This window comes from Beta vulgaris, chromosome 3 (genome assembly GCF_026745355.1).
Source record: "Beta vulgaris subsp. vulgaris cultivar EL10 chromosome 3, EL10.2, whole genome shotgun sequence".
Lineage (NCBI taxonomy): Eukaryota > Viridiplantae > Streptophyta > Magnoliopsida > Caryophyllales > Amaranthaceae > Beta > Beta vulgaris.
The window spans coordinates 15039987-15062505 of record NC_079204.1 but is presented as its reverse complement, the minus strand read 5'-3'; the positions used below and the strand labels follow the sequence as shown (position 1 = coordinate 15062505).

The window sequence follows — 22519 nt, the reverse complement described above, 5'->3', positions numbered from 1 at the left end:
AGAATTCTATTTTTGTAAAATATTACAATAAAATTTGATGACATGTCAATCCTACATGGCGCGCTTCATGGTCTCGAATTCTTGAGGAGTTGTTTATGCTCCCGAAAAATCCCTCCTTTATATATACATATATTGATATATTGATATATTGATTATGTCTAATAAACTCTTTTAAAAGCAAACAAATTTTTCTAATAAGTACTTTGGTCATTATTAAAATTATTTTGACCATATGATAAAAAGGGATTTATATCAATAAAATGACATTTTCGGCATAATGTGGGTTATTATGTGAATTACACTACAACTATTGAACGATATATCAATCAGTTGATCACTAAAGGTTGTTATTATTACACTACAGCTGACCATGATCGTCAACTAACTAGTTTAATTAGATGTTGACTTTGTTTTTCAAAAAATAAAATCAATTTATTTCTGTAAAGATAAGTATATCATCCACAAAATAAATTAAAACTAAGAAATACATATCAAATTGATCAAATAAAATTATAGTATGCCAAAATCACGATTATTGGTATAACGATTCTGCAAACCCTCTTTCACACACTGTTTGATATAATTTTCTAGGAGGGTGACTATTTATCTGTTGTATTTTAATTTTGACGTAAAATATGCTTTGATTCAGCTAATCATAGACGAAGAATTGATTTCACATCAACAAATCAATCTGTTAAAGAAAATAAAACACCAAAAATAAGGTTCCCAAACACTCAGAAGGATTGAAATTAAACACAACATATGGGTTAATGTGACCCGGTATATAGGTAAAATGACTCTTCACTAGCGACAAATTGAAGGTTTACTGTAAAAAATAAACTTAGCAACAAATACCAAAAGGAAAAACAGGGCTTTGCCGCCACCCAAAAGAGTAGTGGTAGCCCATAGATCAAAAAAGAAAACTAGAGATTTTAGAGAGACAAGAGAGAAAAAAGAGAGAGAACGACTAGGTTTTTCGACAACTTATTAGCTCAAATATCAACTTATTGCATAGTTGAATATGAACCTCATATTCTATCAAATGGCTTTATTTTGGAACAATATAAACTGTCAATATAAGGTAGTAAATCGGGTGTGAATTGGTTTGAGATATATTTCTTTCCATGTAAATCAATTTCAAAACTACAGATTAGGTATAAAACATGAAAAGTTGGAATTTGTTATGAAATGAAAAGATGGAACTATAAAAAATTAGGAGTCGAAAGTATTCGTTTTACACTCCTTACCAAAATCTTGCCGAATTTGAACTCTTAATTATTAATAAACATATTGGGCAAATATTATATATTTATAATTTCAGGCTTATTAAAATATGAAGAACTGTAAAATTATGGAACTACATATGAATCATAATAAATTATGAGAAAAGATGATGTATCAGTTAATAATTTATTTTTTATATTTCAAAGAGATTGAACAAGGTAAAAGTTTGAATTAGTGTTTTCGGGTGTGAAATTGAATTATAGATTTAATTCAAATCTATAAGATTGCAGTGGACTTTTTTGTTTTTTTTTTTTTTTAAAAAAATCACTAGTGAATTGATTTTATTGTCATTTAGCCTGAAAAAAAAGCTAATTTGTTTTTATATGAAAGTCGAAAAAGAATAATACTTGTTTTAATATCTAGAAACAAAATAACAATACAAATATTAGTACAAGTTCATGAGGTTATTCAAATCTTCATACATGGATACCAAATTGAAAAACTTGCCTTTACAATAGATACCCATATACTATATATAATATAGGGTTGTATCCAATTTTTATTTAAAACCCATGACAACCCACCAAATTTGCTGAAATTCATGTAGCTTCCTTCCCCCAGCAATAGCATAATTTCCAGGTTCACTAAAATAATAATCCTTTATAAAATCCTTTAATAAAACAAAAGAATCTTTTATAATCTGAGTTTGATTCCTTCCAAATCACCGCAACATGTGTTATTATTAGTACTCTTTTAATCATAAAATTAACAAATCTTAAATCAAATAAAAACTCTTGTTGTTTTCAAGTACCTCTCTCTTACCCTCTTTTTACTCTCTTTAACCCCAATTTCTCCTTTCTTCTCCCGTACAATCCTTCCCCCTTTCTCTCTCCTCTCCCCCAAAAAACAAAAAAAAAAAACAAGCCTTTTGAATTCAGATTATCTTTGCTCCAAAACCCCATCAAATTCTTCTCTGAAATTACAAAGTCCCATATTCTTTTTTTCTGAGAATTCATCCTGTTTTGAAATCCCATCAAAATTTGATGTTTTTTCTCATCTGGGTGTTGGATTTTATGGCGGGAAATCTTGTTTAAGTGTACAAAAAGGTGAAATTTTGAGGATTTGTGAAGTGGGTAATTGTTAAAAATCGTTAATTTCGAATGGCAGCAAGTGCAAATCCATCTGGAAATCACCACCAAGAACAATCCTCTTTCAATGGTGGTCCTGCTGCTTCCACCAGCAATGGCAATTCGGGTCCGGGTCATGACAATTCGGGTACTGCTTCAGCGATGAAGCATAATCCTGGTATTGCTACAGATTGGACTGCTGAGGAGCAAACAATCTTGGAAACTGGGCTCAATAAGTGAGTGTTCTTTCTTTTTGTTTTTTTGTTGTTAATTTTGGATTTTAGTTTGATTAGATTATAATTTATTTTGGGTGTTGAAGTATTTTTGTGTTTGAGAATCTTTGAAAGGTTATATCTTGTAATTATTAGTGTGTTTTTGATAAAGATTCTGAATTGAGTTGGGAATTTTGGTGCCACTTGGATTCTCTTAGTCTTGAAATTTTTTGGTGGGGTTTTCTTTGATGAGTTTTATTTATAATTTGCTATAGATTCGGATTTGGGTTGAGATTTCTTTTCTTTTTGGTTGTCTATTGGGTTCAGAATGTGCCACTAATGAACAAAATATTTTCTAATGTAGTGCCAATAATGAGCATAATATTTGGAATGTAGTAAAGAATTAGTTCTGTAGTTAGGTTTTGTTGTATTTGAGCTTGGTTTTAGTTTAGAGTTGCAAGTTCAACAGTAGTTGATAGTTCGAGGCGCAATTGTAAGGGTAACTAGTACTTATTTTTATGAGCAAGGCTCCTAAAATCATCTCTCTGATTTGGTTTTCAGTATCACCAATATGTTCAAAACCTACATTCTTGCTGGGTTTTGTTGTCTAGTTTGTGGACTTCCATTGTAGTAATAGTAAAGTTGCAGAGTCACAAGTACGGGTGCATTCTGTGACTTCTCTCCAACTGAATTTTGCTAGATTATATGTAAATAAGCTTGTTACACATAATTGGACCTAATTTGCCCTAACTGCTTTATGTTTACACCTGATTTTCGGGCTGGGCTGAAGCCCTGAAACTTATCTTTAAGGTGAAGAGAATGCACACTTCATTGGAGCTATATATGACGAACACATGAATAATGGTTGGTAGTAAACTTTTTTAGCATGTTTTGAATTGGTGTGTCTTCTTTGAAGATATGATGTTAATCTGCATTCCTCTCTTTTATAAAGTAACTTGTCCTTACTGGGTTACAGACATATCTTATGTTTATATGTGTATGTCCTTATGATCAATATTAGGTGCTTAAATTTTGCGTTGACTCATATTTTCTTCTCTATATAAACGTTTGCTCCTACTTGATGCACACAGACATGCATCAGTATCAAAAATTAATCAATATGCCAAGATTGCTATGGAGTTGCCAAAAAAGACAGTCCGTGATGTGGCACTACGCGCTAAATGGATGGATGTAAGTTCCTCCACTTTTATGCTTTAATTGTATCACTATTTCTGAAGCTTTCTAATAGCTGGTATCTTCATTCTGCTCTTCACGTGAGAATAAGCACTTTTAGTAGTTTAGCTTGAGGTACTATGATTCTATGAAGATCTGTTTCAGAGAAAATTTGGAAGCAGGGAGTATTGTACAAACACAGGCATCATCATTTATCAGTTACCTCCATTCTCCCTTATCTGCCCATTCCACCGTCTAATCATGTTTAACATAAAGTTTCTCCTTCCGTAAAAGCATATCTTAGGGGTGATTACTTGTGATTCAAACCTAGATTTGCAGGGTTCTGAATTATTAGGAGTATTAGGAGAGATTGGATCCAAAAAAATATCCTATCAGCTCCTCTTGCAATCAGCTGGGAAAGGTAGAACTATAGAAGAGAAGGAATTAACTATTTTCTACGGTGATCTATTACGAAACTTTATTAGAATATACTACCTCTAGTTTACCTACTTTCCTTTTTGGATTGTCCCTTATTTTTTTACCTACTTTTTTTTTTTCTGTTTTTGAAATGGTCCCACCAATTGTTTATGATTATCTTTTAATGTTTTTCTATTTGTCTTTCCATGACCCGTACACATCGACTTTAATATAAATTAATAATTCATCTTTCCTTTTATGCCCCACACACTATTTCTCCTAAAACTCTATGCCCTAAGAAGTGGCTAAACTAATAAAAACCAGAGAGAGTATATGTTAATTTATGCTCAGCTACCTTATTTTCCTACAAGATTAGAAGAGATCATTATAGATCATTAGACCTTGATGTGGAGCAGATTGTTGCCTTCTCTAATTGGAGGACATCTTGTTGGTTTTCATTGGGTCTTTTTTTTTTAATTATATAGAACAGATTCAAGTATTATATGAATTTCTTTTCCTTTTTTCTTTATTTTATATCTTTTTTACTCTTTAAACTCTAGTTAGTTTAACAACTTTAATATTTTCTGTCAACTGTGATGTTTGTGCGATGGTCAGTTGGTTCAACTATATGCTTGAGCCTTAGCACCCATTCAGTTGCACAATAGACACGCTGATGAGAAAACTGGAGTGTTAAACTTATGTCCCAAACTCACATTGGTTTATAAAAGAACCCTTTTTGACTCCTTGTAGTGGATGCTAACCTAATGTAAATAGTACTTCCTCTGTTTCTTTTTACTTGCAATGTAGCTTATTGACACGGAATTTAAGGAAAAGTAAGACTTAATTAATGGCATCAACCCCCTTTTTTGCATATGTGGTGAAATTATAACCAATTACATTATTTTTTATTGGTGAGGCGACATGGCTAGAACAATTGTCGGTTTCTCATTTTTTTTTTAGTGACTTGATATCTTACCGTCCATCTGATATTGTTCGGACTTCTTTATGTTGGTTGTACGTCGTAGCCATAGTTTATGAAATAACTTTTTTCGCATAGGCCAAGAGCCGCATGTGAGATGATCTGCTCTCATTAATGCTATTGAGAAGAGCAATTTATTGACTTAAATTATGGCATTGAAGTACAATCTCAAACTTTAATCCAACATATTAATCCCCACAGCAGTGTTAGCTTGAGAAACGTATATTATGCACTTCATGCTGCACTTGCATAATTTTAGTCAATCTTGCAGACATGTCCTGCTGATTTGATGTCTTTTAAGACCTTTATCCAGAGAAAGGAGATCAACAAGAGAAGAAAGGAGGATCATACAAGGAAGAGCAAAGATAAAAGGGTATGTTAGGCCACTTGGACTTTTTCTGCTGTTTTGCACAGATCTGTTTTTATGATTAATAATTAATGATACTACGGGCAACTTTGTCTACATGCTCACTGCTCAGGCATTACCTTTCTATGTTGTATTGTCTATCTCTCACTCATTTTCCCCAACTTTTAGAAGCATTGGTCGTATTACTTCTTTTATGTTTAATTTGACTGCTTTGCATAGTGCTCCATCATGTACTGTGGACATGGCACCAGATTTGTATGCAACTCACATAACTGTTTAGGGTGCCTAGTCAAAATTGGAACTTAAATTGAATTCTGAGTATTTCTAGTGAAGCATCACCATCTAGGAAACTTATAGGGTGCAATTATTTCATACAAAAGATTTATAATGTTATAGATATTTTCCACTTCAAGATATTTAAAAAATGCTGGTTGAGCACAATGCTGTTTCAGTTGCAATTGCAGGGTGAGGCTGTAAATTTGCCACTAGTTTTATGCTAATAATTCTTATTATGCCATAGATAATCTGTAGTTTCCTAGGTCGTAAGTTATTACTTTAATTGACGGTAGAGATTTTGGAATCATATATCCATTCTTTGATCCTCTTTCTTTGTTAATAATACATTGTTTCCTTATGTTTTGAAAACATACAATAATCTTGCATGTAACAAAATTTAATTCCACTATTTTGGCATAATGAGTTACATTGATCAGTTGAGTTTTTCTTGGCTTGGACTCTTCATTTATTTTGCCAATGTATTAATGAGTTATATTACTGGCATAGTATTCATTTATTTTGCGTCTACTGAAACAATATGTTGCGTATCGCTTCATCAAACAGGTGGAGAATAGTTGTACTGTTTCTTTCCTTTTATTTTTTGTTTGTATCTGCCCACTTCTGTTTGATTATTATGAAGACGGAATGCTTTGCTTGAAAATTACTTGAATGAGAGATAGAAAACATGTCTGTAAATGCTATTCGCCTTTCTTTCTTTAGTATTATCATATACATTTGTTTGTTGAGTTGGAGGGTGCTATACCACTATCTTGAACTACTTTTTATGTTGTAAGCTCTTAATATTGCAACTTCTGTCGTTCTTGGCAATGGGAGTCCTTACGGCTAGTTTCATGGTTGTAACATCACCTCCTTCATATGGCTTATTGGCATAGAAGTTGTGTTTACTTCAACTGCAATCTTCTTGACATGGTCTCTATTTCCATTACTTCTTCTCATTGAACTTAAACTATATGTGATGCTGCTTTAGTGCCTAATCTTTACAGTACTTTTTCTTTCTCTTGTGTTTCTTTTTCCACTGGAACTGTTCTTCATATCATTTCCTGGCTGGATTGTGTGTTTTATCTTGTCCTATTTCCGAGTTAAATGTACGTACAATAGTATGTCATTTGGCAAAGGAGATTTATTCTAAAGCTATGCAGGACGCCTATTGACATAAAATACTGTTTTTGATATTTTGATATTACAAGCTTATATACAGATCATTTGCTGCCAAAAGTTTGTTTCATGATTTATTTTGAATCTGCTTTCCTTCGTTCTTTTTTTTTCTGTTTTTTTTTTTTGCATGGAACGCCTTTGAGCATATAGTCTTGCGAGTTGGGAATATCACTCTCCAAATCCCCTTTCTGAACAGTGAACATGGCAGTCCTACATCCAGTTTTTTTTGCCTTTGAATGTTTGCATTCCTGTGAATTTATGCAGGATGCATGTCACAATCTTTCTATACTTAACTTCGGATGAATGTTTCTTGCTGTCTAGGAAAAGGTCACTGACTCTTCGCCAAAGTCATCTCAATTGCATGCATCAAGGCCTGCTGGTCATCCTTATCCCGTGCCAGCAGTTCCTTTAGATGATGAAGATGGTGTCTCTTACGAAGGTAAGCTCTTCATATTCCTGTGCTCCCACATCTAATGTTCTACATGTAAATTTCTGAAAAGAATTGGCTAGTCATCTCGTCTCGTATTCTAATTAGAATTCATGCAATGCCTACAAAATGGTAACAAGTATCTTCTTTATGTGAAAGATATAACAAGTATCGAAGATATGAAAGTATCCTTGAGAAGATTTTTACTATTCTTGCTTTCTTTTACCTTTTTGGAGGATGACCGGGAGCTTTCTATGGGATTTTTTTTTCCTTCAATTGTTCGAAAAGTATCTGCTTTTGGATACACATTAAAGGTTAAATGCTATGCTTACTGTTAGTGGCTGACCCTTATTGCAGCAATTGGTGGTCACACTGGGGAGCTACTTCAGCAAAATAAACTTTTCTTCCAAAAAATTTCTGCAAACTTTTCGTCTTATCAGGTAAGCGTTCAAAAATATAAGAATCACGTCTTGAGTAGATAACCTTGTCAGATTCATGTTATGCATGCAAACTGATCAACATCTCTAACCTCATTTGTGGCTTTGGGTAGAGCTTCTTATAATCACAAATGCAATGTCTTGTATTTGAACTCCCAGCTTTTGGGGTGGGTTATTATCATATTGGTGCCTCAGTGGTGATTTTGCTTAATGATTACAGTAACGGGCTGTTTGGTACGCAATGTTAAATGGTGACAGATGTCATATAGTATTGAATTTATATATAATATGTGAAGAGAGTCTTCATGGTAATGCTTGTTCATCCTCAAATTTCAATTTTTTTTGTTATAATCCAATTGGGGATGAAAATTCATTACCACAAGTTTTGGCATGAAACTTTCTTTACAACTTTACATGTAGCACTATTGACATCATTTTATTACTGGCTATCAGATGTAGCATACTTTGAATTTTGGTGGTTAAGCCTGACTAAATTTATGTTTTTTCGTTGTCTTAGATTCAAGAGAACATTAGTCTGTTTTGCCAAGCACGCGAGAATCTTCTTAAAATCCTGAATAAGTAAGGCTTCAACTCTTGCTATATAGTATATACTGTATGTACCATATTTATCAGCAAGCTCTTCTACACTATGTATAAAACTATCAGGAATTACTATATAATGGTAGAATAATTGGGAAGTAGATATCGTTGTTTTCTATCTCAGATTTGTGCAACTCATTTGTGCCTTAAATGACTTTAGTTGCAGCGTGAATGACACTCCAGAAGTAATGAGACAAATGCCTCAATTGCCAGTGAAGTTGAATGAAGATCTAGCGAATACGTTCCTCCCTCCGACGAATCATCAGAAGCAGTCGTGACTGTGACTGTTTGCTTGCCGGTATATGTTAATGAACTCACTATAATAGCATGTAAAAGCAGTTAGCAAAATACTACATCAACTTCCAACTCCCAACGGAGAAATAGGAAGCAAGCTAGCAAAGCAAGTAGATGCTCTTTTCTGTTCATTACAATTTACAAATGTGATTCATAAAAACTTTAGTTTATTTTTCTTTACTACTGTTATTGTCAGTTTACATAGTTTGTGTAGTAGCCAATAGTTTATTGGATATTCTTAGGAGTTAGAAAGTAGAAAACTAATAAATCATGTAGGTCAATTTTAGCCTATTTTATATATTTTTTTTGGGTAAATGTCTATTATGTAATGTTAATAAGTGATTTCGTTGTCAGTATCTTCGTTTTCTCCCTTACTATTTACTATTACTTGAGTTTTGTTATTTAGTGTTTGCTGATGCATGCTTCTATGGTGGTTTAGAATGTTCCCTTACGTACTTTCAAGTTTCAACTAACACCCCCTCTTCCTCCCAACATGGTAATTGATCGACAGCGCCGCCAGTAAGCTGGTCTGTCGCCAGCCCCTTGTGATATGACTAGCAATCAAGCTCAATCAAAGCTTGTTCAATAAGTCTAACAAGCAAATAGCTAAATTTGTATACCTTTGTGTTCGACTCGTTAGAATTCAGTATACAAAATTGCTTATATACTAGTTGGTGGGTGTTTCCTTTTTAAGTTGAAGATATTTGAACTTCTAGTATATGGTTTGTAGTTTGTACTTTATGCGGCATTGCGGCTTGCTTCATTTTGTATTTGTTACTTTTGATGTTGGTTTTGATAGTTATTTAAAAAGTTGTTTCAATCCTTAATTAAAAAACAGATGAAGTTATGATGCTTATTTATCAAACCAAGCTCATTTACAACCAAAAACTCAGCTTATAAGAATACTCTTCACATGGGGTAAGAAACTCTTATTCTCTTTAATTAAAACAGTAATATGGAAAAAAAGATTACCAACATGTGGAACTATTGTTCTCTTTAATAATGTTATTTTGTTATGTTTTGCTATTTATGGTAATAAATTTAATTATGACTGGTCTTTTTATAATATTACCAATTATTTATTATGGCATAATAATCTCAACCATGGACGTTGTTTTTTCAAGATAACCCACGGACATCAAAGTATGGTTTAGAAGGCCGATAGTATGAACAATTCTTGTAAATTTCCCTTTTTAAACAACATCAGTCGCAATTTAGCATTCGTTATAACATTAGTCGTCATGTTAGCTTCTCTAAGAGTACAAATTTATCATCTAAGGTTTTAGTTTATCATGTGGTCCTTACGATTGGAAGTAAGCTGAAAAAAACTTCATCCGCACCCAAAAGTATCATCTATCATTTGTTAGATTATAGGCATGTTCTCTTCGGCATAAAACAACTGAAATGAACTGATTGTAATTGAACTGAACTGATTTAAAAATAAATTGGGAAGAACAAGCCCTTAGGTGTACTATAAAATTCCGTTATTTCTCTAATCTTTTTTCAAGTTGGCATTAAGAAGATTCGCTTGTGAGTTGTAATTTTTTCTCAAAGTAGAACATAGAAATTATTATTTTTAAAAGGAATTCACAATTGAAGATTTTTTTTTTTAAAAAAAAAGCATAAAACCCTCCTTACTCCATGGGAGATTTATGAGGCGTGTCCCATGGGCCATGGGATCCAGCTAGGAGATGAACAGATGACGTGGTTAATGACTAACATTTCTTCAGCTGATGGCTGCCCATGCCATGGCCTTATGCCTTATGGGACATGTTGAGCCGCCAATTTGCTAGAACTTGCGGCTTCAACTTGTATTTTCAAGGGATCTTAAAAGTCATAGTCAAAAGAATTGCTTCCTCAATATATTTACAAAATTGCGACGTCATATGACATGGGACGTATAGTATTAGGAAAGAAAATTCAAACTATTGCTTCTTCTACTCTAGGAAAATTGCTTATCAAAATAGCTATGACCGTAGATATATTCAATTATTTATTGTTAAAAGGTATAAAAAGTTTATATTGTGTAGATATACTAATATTGACAAACCTCATAACTTTTGCATACTTTTTATGTTTTTCTTAATTACATCATTTCGTTTTTGACACTATTTATCAACCAACTTTGTTAAATTATCTCGCATCATTGTATATATATAAAAAAAAATCAATTGAAATCTTATTAGTATCATCTTAATTCTAAGATCCCAAATATCATTTTTTTATATAATTTTTACTTGTACACAATTAGAAATATTGACGTTCAAAGAAACGTCTCGACGAAAGTGAAAAACGAAATGGTGCAATTAAAAAACAAAGGAAGTATATAATAACATTCGTTAAATACCAAGCTTGGCTTGGTTCACTTTAGTGATAATTCCACCTCATAATCTCAAGATTAGGGGTTCGAATACCATCAAGAGAGGAACACTAGGAGGAGGGTTCCCCTTTCATTTCCCCTCCTTTCAAGTGTTTGGACCTGCAAATCCGTGTGAAGACAGCTTAAAGGTTGTTCAAAACATTAGTGAAATATGTTGCTTAAAACATATGATTGAAGTAGAACAGTGAATAAAGCTTAACCATGTAGACAAATGGGAAAAGTATATGTAGACAATGTAGATAAAGCTTAACAAGATGAATGTGTAAGGTTTGTAATAAATCCTATCACATGACTAATTATACGTAAAATAGCAAACCAAATATCCTAGTTGTACACGTTTAGGGATCCATTCATTGCTAAAATTAAGCCATAATTAATCAATGCCACCCATTTGTTTTATATTATATGTTTCTAATTTTCAGTTCCAATCCACTATCACGTCCACAGTCCACAACTAAGGGAGGGACAGTTGGTGGAGAATTCCCCTTATCATTCCTCCCTCCTTCCAAACGCATGGGACTCTGAGTCGGATCCTGTACAAGGTAGCGCAAAGTTTAGTCATCTTTAAATTAAAAACATTCGTGTAATATGTTGCTTAAAACATATGATTGAAGTAGAACAATGGATAGTATAAAAGTCTAATACGTAGTGATGGTTAATGTTGATAATAAGCTTGACCTGTTTGCGAACACTTAAGGATCGGCTCGGTCAAAACTCAACTCGGATTCAGACTCGGCTTGAGACATTAACGAGTCGAGTTGAGTTAGGCAAAACTCGGCTTGAAAACTCGTAAACAAGCTCGATTAATCTTTTATATAGAAAACTTATATATTTATATATATACATAAATAAACTAACCTTGATATCACACAGTAATAAGTTAATAGTTTCATTGTAAAAAGAAAACCTATAAATCTCAAAAATTAAAAAAGGAAAAACAAAGAAAACAGAAAAATTAGAGGTGATAAAGAATCAAGCTTGCTCGTGAATGGTTTGAGCTCGGCTCGTTTAACATTTGGTCAAAATTCTTCTCGAGCTCGAATAAACTTAAACGACCACAAGTGAGTTCATATGAGAATGCATACTTACATGAGAAATGAGAATGAATTTTACACGATCTAACTCTTATGAATAAGTGATGTAACTATAATGAAAAAGTGATGTAATTCCAAAAAAAAAATATTAGAAAAAAATAATAAATTTTTGGGCTCAAAATTTTTAAGGGGGTATAACTCTAATAAACAACTGTTATAACTCTAATCCAGTTGTGTCACGTGTGGTTGAGATTCTCATTTCTCATGTAAGGAGCAGATCACATGAGAATACTTCTTACATAAGAGATGAAAATGAATCTCAACCACACGATTGGATTAGAGTTACAATATATACTTGTTCATTAGAGTTATACCCCTCTAAAAAATTTTGAACCCAAAAAAAAAAAAATTTGAATTTTTTTTTTCTAATATTCTTATTTTTTGGAGTTACATTACTTTTTTTATTAGAGTTACATCACTTAGTCATAAGAGTTATAATACGTAAAATTCATTCTCATTTCTCATCTAAGTATGCATTCTCATATGAACTCACTTATATATATATATATATATATATTATATATATATTATATATATATGTATATATATATATATATATGTATATATAATATATATATGTATATATATATATATATTATATGTATATATACATATATATATATGTATATATACATATATACATATGTATATATACATATATGTATATATACATATGTATATATGTATATATACATATATGTATATGTACATATACATATATGTATATATACATATACATATATGTATATATACATATACATATATGTATATATACATATACATATATGTATATATACATATACATATATGTATGTATATATATATATATATACATATGTATATATGTATATATACATATATACATATGTATATATACATATGTATATATATATATGTATATATATATATATATATGTATATACATATATATATACATATGTATATATATATATGTATATGTATATATATATATACATATATATACATATATATATATATATACATATGTATATATACATATGTATATATATATACATATATGTATATATATAACCCAAGACAAAATAATGTCATGCTGCCACATGTACTCTCCCGTCCTCCACACAATCAAATGATACATTAAACCATAAAAATGTGTGTTTCAACAATCGAACACATGACCTCTTCATTATTTTGGGTAAAAATGTGTGTTTCAATAATTTGGTTTGGTTTGGTTTGGACTCAAAAATTTACTTATTTTTTCGATTTTTCTATTTGGTTTGATTTTGATCTTAGAAAATCGAAATATACAAATGCAGCCATACATGAATAGGACTCTATCAATATGGTTACATTACATGGATTGGTTTAAATATTAAAACTCATAAACCCGAAGCCCACAATCTAATAAAAGTAACCCACTCTCACGCACGTCCTAAGTTTTAATCCTAGCGGTCCGTTTGGTAGTTGGTTCTAAATGATGGTAATGAGAATGAATTTATATGTAAATTTGTGAAAAATATTATTGTTCATTTCCATGGTAATGCTAATTTATCTTAAAGTGTCCACTTTCCTTCTTGAATTTTCATTCCCATCCAATACCACCTTGTAGGTGGTAATGAGTGGTAACGAATATTGCTTTTCCTTGGAGACAAAAACATAAGTTTAGGAGTGAGATTCCTTACCAATGGAGAAAAAATGCCTCCCATGGATATTTTAAAGGTACTTCCCTATTAAATTTCACTTAAAAATCATTCCCATTACCGCATTTTATTAACGACTATCAAACGGGTCGTAGGAGTTAGGACTAACTACTAGTCAGTCACTCTCAAGTCTCACGCACGCCGTTTCTCTTCTCTCTCTCCTAAATACTTTTCTCTCACTCGGTTATAGAGTTGCTCCGCCATTGAAGAAGGTCGACGCACTCAGCAGAATCCAACTCTTCTATTTCTCTCTCTCTTCTCGCGGTTGAAGAAGAATGACATAAAACACTTAAATTAGGGACTTTCATGTCTTTTCATTATTTCGTCATTTGAAGGTTAGATAAAATAATAGCGAATTTTTACAATTATGATCGATAATTATGAAAACTTAATGTCTCCTATGTTATTGTTACTCTCTTTTATTTTTTTGTAGTGTTTTTTTAATAATAGTTACGAAAATACGAAATTGATATCACTGACGAATTCGCTCTCTGTTATTTTTTGTTAATTTTTTCGGTGTTTAATTTTTTTTAAAATTTGTTATTTTTACCAAAAAATTTGGTTTAATTTCGGTTTGGTTTTGTTTAGATTTTGAAATATTAAAAAAAACGATTTGGTTTGGTTTTTGATTTCAGATTTTGGTTTGGTTTGGATTGAGTCAAATTCCGGTTTGGATTTGGATTGAAAATATCAAAATCGAATTTATATTGGTTTGGTTTGATGTTAACCTAAAACTAAACCAAAAACCTAACTTACACCCCTACTACTCTACTAGGAAGGGTATGATGCTTACAGTTGTTCCTACGACAGTTTATCACATCTGAATAGCCACGAATAGAGATGACAATGGATAGGATCTGGATAGAATCCTCTAGGATCTAGATCCTATCCGGATCCATTGGGTAATAAGAATGAGGATCCAGATCCGTATGGATCCTATGGATCCGAGTCCTAAACGGATCTTTGTCTATTTTTTTCAAACCACACTACTTTTTCACAATAATTACAGAGTTTTAACAATAAAGTCATCTAATATCAACCAAAAATCACATTTAATTTCTGAAAAATAATCATTGCAACCATTTACTACTATTTAATTATCAAACTATAGATTAATCAACTATTTCTGAAAGATTAACAATTATTAATCGATTTTTTGAACTCAATATTCCAATAAATTGCACATTAATTAGAACAATAATTCGAAATTCAAGAAAAAATCCGTTATTACGTGTAATAACTAATATTATAATATTAAATAATAATAATATTATAAAAACGGGTAAACGAATCTGGATTTGGGTAATTATTTAGGGCTCGGTCTAAATCCGTTTTTTCCAAAGAGGATCCAGATCATATCTAGATCCATAGGGTCCAAAATTTGAAGATCCAGATCCATAACTAATGAATTTGGATCCACGGATCCGGATAAAGTCCATTACTACTGGCATCTTTAGCCAGGAATGATGCTTTTTTTGGCATTCTAAGGTGTATAGGGTAGATGGTATTGTTGCACACTTGCACATATCCAATACATATAGCCAACTATAGTCAAATTTTGCTCGCCTAAGAAGTGTAGTGCCATATGTAATTAGTGGATAGAAAATTTTGTTGATTGTGTTGGGCCGTTTGTGGTCTGTTGCATGTATTCTAAGGTTTTAAGGCATTGGTATCAATAGGTAAGGTGCACATTTGTTTTGAAAGTCACTACTGTAACGCCCCGATCCTCAATCATAATTAATACAAATCTTAATAAAATAATCTCCTAATTTGACTCGAACTTTCGATAGCATTTCCTCTGAAAATTGGACAACCCAAAGTGGGAAATAATTTAAACCTGTTTACAAACTCAATAAAATATAATATTCTCCATCTCAAATCCTAAAACCGACAACGCTTTTGCGGAAACAACCTCAAGAGGGAATCAAACCCAATGGCACTAATCAGTATCACAAACTAATTAAAGAAATCTTCAATCGAAACCTCAACAAGACTAATATAACTAATACATATTTAAACCCAAGTACAATTTACATTTGTAAGTTTTCGAATATAAAGTTCCTCTATGAATTTCCATCCTCACCTTAAACTTCGCGAATCCAACAAGAAACCTGCTCTAGTATCAACTGCTCACCATTATACAAAGTATATGGATCATTACAGGTTCAACCCCACACGGGAAAGAACAACACAAACAAAACACACGTCAGCAAAAGCTGAGTACCAACACTCCACCTTAAGCAAAACTAGAAAACATCAAGATATATACTTCAAAAGATAAAAGTACTACTCAAATTCTCATTATATTCTTATATAAAGTTTCCCTTTTATAAACTTTCTATGTCAATCTATATCCATTCAAAGCCAAAGGATTTCGTATTTCGAAGTTACATTAATTATATTCAATGCTCGTAATCATCAAGTTCCAAAACAAATTACATAGTCATGATAAGTAAAATAACCATATAAATCATTAGACAAGAATATAGTCAAATAGAGTTACCAATAAGTTTCATCACCGAAATCACAATGTAATCGAGTAGCATGTTCACGACGTTTGAGTATCCTAATATATTAATAATGGATTCATCGAGTCCATAATCACGAGTAATTCATCTTTGATAATCAAATACGAGACGTGGAATAAATATCAATTATTATCAAGTTCAAAGATCATTTCATCAAACAAGAGTTATCAAATAATCCAAAGACAAAGTCAGAGTGGATCCGGGAGCCCCGGGCGACCCACTAAATAGCAAATGATAGACCCGGGAGTCCCGGCCGGTCTATAATAATGTAAACCCGGGAGCCCCGGCCGGTTTACCAATAATATCAATGGCCAATAACCTATAGTGTGCACACCCCTCAACTCAAGCTTTTATGTGACCCGGGAGCCCCGGCCGGCCACGCTAGAGAAAAGGACGGTTTAGTATCTTGCCACATGCGGCGAGTATCAATCAATCCAATATCTTGCCAATTCGGGCGAAGATAATATAACAAAACATCTATATTCTCAATAGTTAGTCCATGTAATCTTTTATTTTCCACAATTAATATCTTTTAAGAAATCAAGAAGAACAAAGGTGTAATCTTTCTTTCACAATGATCAAATAACCAACAACCTAATTATGTATCGATCAAATCAAACAATATTATCAAGATTCAAGAATCACACAAGTTGATCGATCCATTCAATAACATTGTAGTTCATACTATGCATTTCAATCGAAAACAATTCTATACCAATCCATATCCACGTCGATATCATCAATGATTCTACAATCACACGAATGAACCAATACATTTTATATCAGGGTAGTACATACGATATACTTCAATCCATATCAATCATATACAAGTTCATATCCATTTCAAGTAACATAGGGAATGACCATCAGCAATTCATTACACTAAGTTTCATATCCACCTTGACAAGTAAATTAGTTTATAGGATTCATGTAATTTCATTACAATTAAACCATGAGTTTGAGAACAAATCAATTTCAAATGATTCCATGTCCATTCCAACAGTTAGAAATTAAGATGATTTACAACTACAATAAACGAATACAACTTAATTCCATACTTTTCATTTATAGTTCAAGTAAGTCGATGTATCCAAATAATATCATGGTTCATAACTCAAAATATAACAAACTCATAAACTTGTAAATTTTAATAATATACTTTACATACTCTAAATCTCACAAAACACATCTCCCTATAGTAACTCTTTAACCAATTCAATAAGAACTTTCAACTAGTAACTCAACATCTCATTAAGGCTAGTTAAGGATCAAAATAGTTCATGAATCCATAATCTTAAGTTCTAACTAAAATTTTGCATGGTATATATATTGAAAGATTTACCATTTCTAAGGTCTACTATGTACAATCAAGTCACGAGAATTACTATGCATAATAGTTTTAATGATAGGTTAGTCCTAACATTTCTATCTTAAATTTTATAAGGCAACTAAATAAAGTATAGTCCTTTAGATATCTATTAGTTCTAATAATTTATTCAACAACTCAATCAATTGTCCATAGTTCAAAGCCAATTCTGATATCATAAAGCGTTAGGTTCCTAGAACTTGTAATATTGAATCAGAGTCTACAAAATTAATTCAACTCACATCTAAAATGATAACTAACGAAGTATGTTTTGTAGCTCAATTCATTTCACATATGAACAAACAAATATTCTAAAAACCTAAACAATATTATATAAATCTAAGGAGAAAGGAGAGTTAGAGTGTGGCACCTCACTGGTGGCTAGAATTGAGCTGCAACACCGCGACAGTGGCGGCAGCAGCATTGCGGGACTGTGTCGGCAGCAGCACCGACGCACCAGCAACAACACGCAATAGAAATCAGAGGAGAGAGAGAGACAACCGGTGGAGACTAGCAAACAACAACCCAACATCAACAACACAACACCACCACGACAGCTGGGCAGTGGAGGAGCAGACAACCACGGCGGCAAAACCGCCAATTCGCAACAACAACTAACTGAGTAGAGGAGAGAGGGAAAGCATAAAATAGCGCCGCTAGCTTGCGGCGGCGAGAAGCTCCGATGAGGATGGGGGAATTCAAACAGAGGGAGACGAAGGAAACAGGGGATGAGGACTTTGGGGTTTTGGGAAAAATGAAACACACATGGGGGTTTTGGGGTTTTTCAATTAAACGACATGGGGGCCTTTGGTTTATTGACCGACTAAAACAACAAGGGGTGGTGTATATGATTTTCGGGTTTTCTTTTCTATTCACATCTAAAATACAACACGACTTACTAACTTAATACTGTAAATGTTTCTAACTACGATAAACTAACATATAACGATATTATCCTTTTGAACTCCAAGTTATTCAAAATCGTTTTCCGAAATATACTTGTAGATTAAACACTTCCAAAGTATTGTTGAATTAACATATAATATCAACAATAATAAACTACTAAAATATCGCTAATTAAAATATAAACTTCATATTCCAACATAAATATAATAAAAAGATCTAACATCTATAATTTTGGATAATAATAATAATTAGAACACTCTTAAAAATCTGGGTTGTTACAACTACTTACCTTATACTTCCTCCGCTTCTTTTTACTTGCAACCAAGAGGTTTGCACGGTATTTAAGAAAGAGAAGAGAGAGAGTGTGTGGGGTTACTTTATTAGAAGAGGATTAAAGAGAAAAGTAGAAGGGAGTTGGTCCCATGTTGAAGAATTAATCACGTGAAAGTACAACTGAGGTGGGGAATTTTAAATTTCCCTCCAAGCTGAAATTTTGGGTTTTTTTTTATTTCCCACCAAAACCTAAAAGTCAACCATTTACAAATTTTTTACTTATAAAAGATGAAGCAGGTCCTCTCTCCAACAGTAGATTGTTTACAATATTACAAAAAAAAAAACTCTCCTACTTTCTCAGACTCACTTACACAACACACACTCTCACTTTGGTACACTAATGGATAATGGTACACATTGTCACAATGACGATTTTGATATCTCCATGGATGAGCTGCTGGAAATGGAAGAAAATTGTCTGAACACTTGGAGATTGGATGAAGAAATCAGTGTGGGGGAACTGCTGCATCTTCAGGAGGCCATGAACAACTACGACGATGAGGATGAAGAAAATGCTTGGTATCTTTCTGACTCTGACAATGAAGATGAAACACAAAATCAAATCTTAGAACCAAATTAGATAGGCAATAAAAAACCTGTTCTAGTAAATGAACTCAGGCAACAACTAGTTGTCACCCTTTTTCTGAGGCAGAAAACTTTGTATTGCCTAGAGGCTTGATTAAAGAAATGGCTTTAAAATATCACAAACATAGGACTACAATTTTCAGAATTTGGAATGAAGCAAAAAAACAAAAGCAACAGGGACTTCTTGTTAATGTGCGCCATAAGAAAGGGAATTGTGGTAGAAAATCTATGATTACAGATGATGAGGTATTGAGGGCTGTGCCACTTAGACAGAGAACCACACTAAGGTCCTTTTGATGCGGATCCAAAGGCATCAAGTCAAGTAGAGCCAATTTCACTTCTTATGGAACACATGGGATTCAATTTGAAGAACAACAATGCATTTGTATCATGTGTCACTTGGCTCGAAGAAGAAGATTAGTTAGCATTTTAACTTAGTGTCATTATTAGTTAAAATGTTAGTTAAAGTAGTTGAGTTGTTAAATCTTCAATAAGTCCGAAAATACTAGTAGAATTTCGGATTTCTTAGCCTTAATATCATGGTTGTATTTTAGGAAAGAGATGCCTTAGCATACAAGGATGTTAGGCGTGTGGAATAGGCGTGTGAATCATGTAATTAAGGAAAGATTTGCTATCTTTCCTTAAAGCTTTTGTTTCCTTAAGTTCTAGCTAGATTCTAGGCTAGAATCAAGGGAGAAATCTTTCCTAAAATACTCTATGTTGGCCGAATGGCTTGGTTGATTGGAGGGCAAGTTGATTCTTGTCATTATAAATAAACATGTCATGCTACCTTACAAGAGCATGAATGATTTAGACAAAAACCTTTGTTATTGATTTTAATTGTGCCTTTACAATTATTTTCGTCCACTATTTAATTCTCAGGAGTGTTAATTAACTAGTGTTTAATCTACTTAATTCCAGGAGTGGTTTGAGTGAGATTAAGAGTTAACTAAAATATTCAGGAGTGTTTATTTTAGTTTTCATATCCAAAATTCATTGTGGTGTTCGAAACTTTTGAGTGTTCAACTATCCTAGTTGTGCATTCATATCACCTTTGCAGTTGCCCTTGAAGTTAGCCTAAGTACTGTGTATAGGCTATAAAGAAGGGTATACTCAGATCACATATACAAACTCAATAAAACCCAAACTAATAGCAAGCCACAAGATTCAGAGGATGAAATTCATTTTGGGGCTAATTATTCCAAAAACTGTGACTCAGGGGCCCATATTTGATTTACTATATAATGTCGTACACATTGATGAGAAGTGGTTTTTCATGTCAAAAATCACACAACGATTCTACTTGTTGTCAGAAGAAGCTGACTCGTACAGGGCATGCCAATCAAAGAGTTTCATTCCTAAAGTTATGTTCATGGGAGGAATTGCTAGACCAATAATTTCACAATTAGGTCATGTATTATTTGATGGTAAAATAGGGATATTCCCTTTTGTGGAAGACTACATAACTCAAAGGAACAGCATTAACAGGGACAGGGGGACACGAGAATTGAGAGCAAAACAGAGCATAACAAAAGATGTCATCAGGGATATGATTATTCAAGTTCTATTGCCAGCAATTAAATCAAATTGGCCCGAGTTTGGATGCAAACAAATATGGATACAACAGGACAATGCAAGGCCTCATATTAAACCAGATGATGAAGCTTTCCTACAAGCAGCTAGTACAGATGGTTTTGACATTCTCTTGGTTTACCAACCCCCACAGTCCCCTGACCTAAACCTCTTAGACTTAGGTTTTTTTAAAGCCATACAGTCCATACAACACACTGATTTTCCAGAAACAATAGAAGAACTGGTCAAAAGTGTTCAAGCTGCATATGATGCTTATGATCCTAAGACAATCAATTACACTTGGCTGCATTTCATGTATGTCATGCTCGAAGTGTTGAAGGTTGAAGGGGGAAATAACTACAAAAATCCACACAAGGGGAAAAAAAAGCTTGACAACATGGGTCAACTCCCAACTTTTGTTGAAGTGTCTCAAGAGTTGGTGGATGACACAATTGCTCTTTTGAATGTAGGGATAGTCACTAATCCAACAGGTGACTTAGCAGCTTGAAAACAGGGGATCTGAGCACTGACCATGCAACATTTTGGTGAATTACTTTTTTTGTAACAAGTATGTATGATCCATTATGGTACTATCTACTTTAATTATGTTTTGCGTTTTTGGGTATAACTAGATTATATGTTTAATTTGCTATTAACTATGAGAAACTAAACAAAGAGTAAGGACATTTGTCTCGCAGTAAATTTGCATATTAACTATGAGAAACTAAACAAAGAGTAAATTTGTTTGCATATGTGTAAACAAAGAGTAAATTTGTTTGCATATGTGTAAACGAAGAGTAAATTATGTTTGCTAATCCCTTTATGTTTGCTAAAACAGAATAGCACATCACCAAGTAGAATAGCACATCACCAAGTAGAATAGCACATCACTAAAAACAGGAGAAAGTTTACCAAAAAAGATATCACCAATTAGTATAGCACTTCAGTTTTGCTTTCGCCTTCTGATAATGTAAGGCCAACAATAATCTTCCTTCTGACAATGTAAGGCCAAGAAAGATATTAATGTATGAAATGCATAGATAATGTAATGAAATGAGAAAGATAATGTATTGAAATGAGAAACAATGTTTATAACCTTCTTTTCAATCAGATCACAGAAGTGTTAGGGTCCTCTTTAAATTGACTTTCAGGAGGGACTAAGGCCAACAATCTTCTTTCATTAATTTTAGCCAATCTCCTGGCAGAATGTGGGTGTTTTTTTAAGCCATTGTGCATCTCCTTTTTCAATCAAAAGAGTAGGAGAGTCAGGAACAACCAAGTCTTCTTCGACAAATTGAGGTTGAATCAGAGAAGGGAAGTTCCCTGATTCAACCCAGGCATATGGATTGGTGAAGTCATCATAT

The 22519-nt window shown here is 32.8% G+C and overlaps 1 protein-coding gene and 2 long non-coding RNA genes across 7 annotated transcripts; 1 reads left to right on the top strand and 2 right to left on the bottom strand.

Moving 5' to 3' along the window:
* The first annotated feature begins 1896 nt into the window (after positions 1–1896).
* LOC104888860 (uncharacterized) lies at positions 1897–9065 on the top strand. Of its 5 annotated transcripts, none has more exons than XM_048641159.2 (7): positions 1897–2587; positions 3655–3754; positions 5446–5505; positions 7273–7390; positions 7736–7818; positions 8333–8394; positions 8582–9065. In XM_048641159.2, the coding sequence occupies exons 1-7, from the start codon at positions 2385–2387 to the stop codon at positions 8691–8693; spliced, it is 738 nt and encodes a 245-aa protein (XP_048497116.1). In that variant the 5' UTR covers positions 1897–2384; the 3' UTR covers positions 8694–9065. The 5 variants fall into 5 exon arrangements, with proteins under 5 accessions (XP_048497116.1, XP_048497115.1, XP_010672272.2 ...); XM_048641158.2 differs by having other exon boundaries at positions 1981–2587; positions 5404–5505; XM_010673970.4 differs by having other exon boundaries at positions 1986–2587; positions 8576–9065.
* A 6581-nt stretch (positions 9066–15646) lies between these two features.
* Positions 15647–18933, bottom strand: LOC104888859 (uncharacterized). The gene is made up of 2 exons (XR_789493.4): positions 18130–18933; positions 15647–15991 (listed from the first exon to the last, which is right to left on the bottom strand). It is a non-coding gene; the product is annotated as an uncharacterized LOC104888859 (long non-coding RNA).
* Positions 18934–19151: 218 nt separating this feature from the next.
* LOC125495986 (uncharacterized) lies at positions 19152–22262 on the bottom strand. The gene is made up of 2 exons (XR_007272533.1): positions 22068–22262; positions 19152–19531 (listed from the first exon to the last, which is right to left on the bottom strand). It is a non-coding gene; the product is annotated as an uncharacterized LOC125495986 (long non-coding RNA).
* Positions 22263–22519: the final 257 nt, after the last annotated feature.

Bases quoted from the DNA above. Each gene is read 5' to 3' on its own strand.
- LOC104888860 (XM_010673968.4), top strand. From the start codon at position 2,385: ATGGCAGCAAGTGCAAATCCATCTGGAAATCACCACCAAGAACAATCC. The intron at 7,391-7,735 runs GTAAGCTCTTCA...CCCTTATTGCAG, and splicing joins AGATGGTGTCTCTTACGAAG to CAATTGGTGGTCACACTGGG. The intron at 8,395-8,575 runs GTAAGGCTTCAA...AAATGACTTTAG, and splicing joins CTTCTTAAAATCCTGAATAA to TTGCAGCGTGAATGACACTC.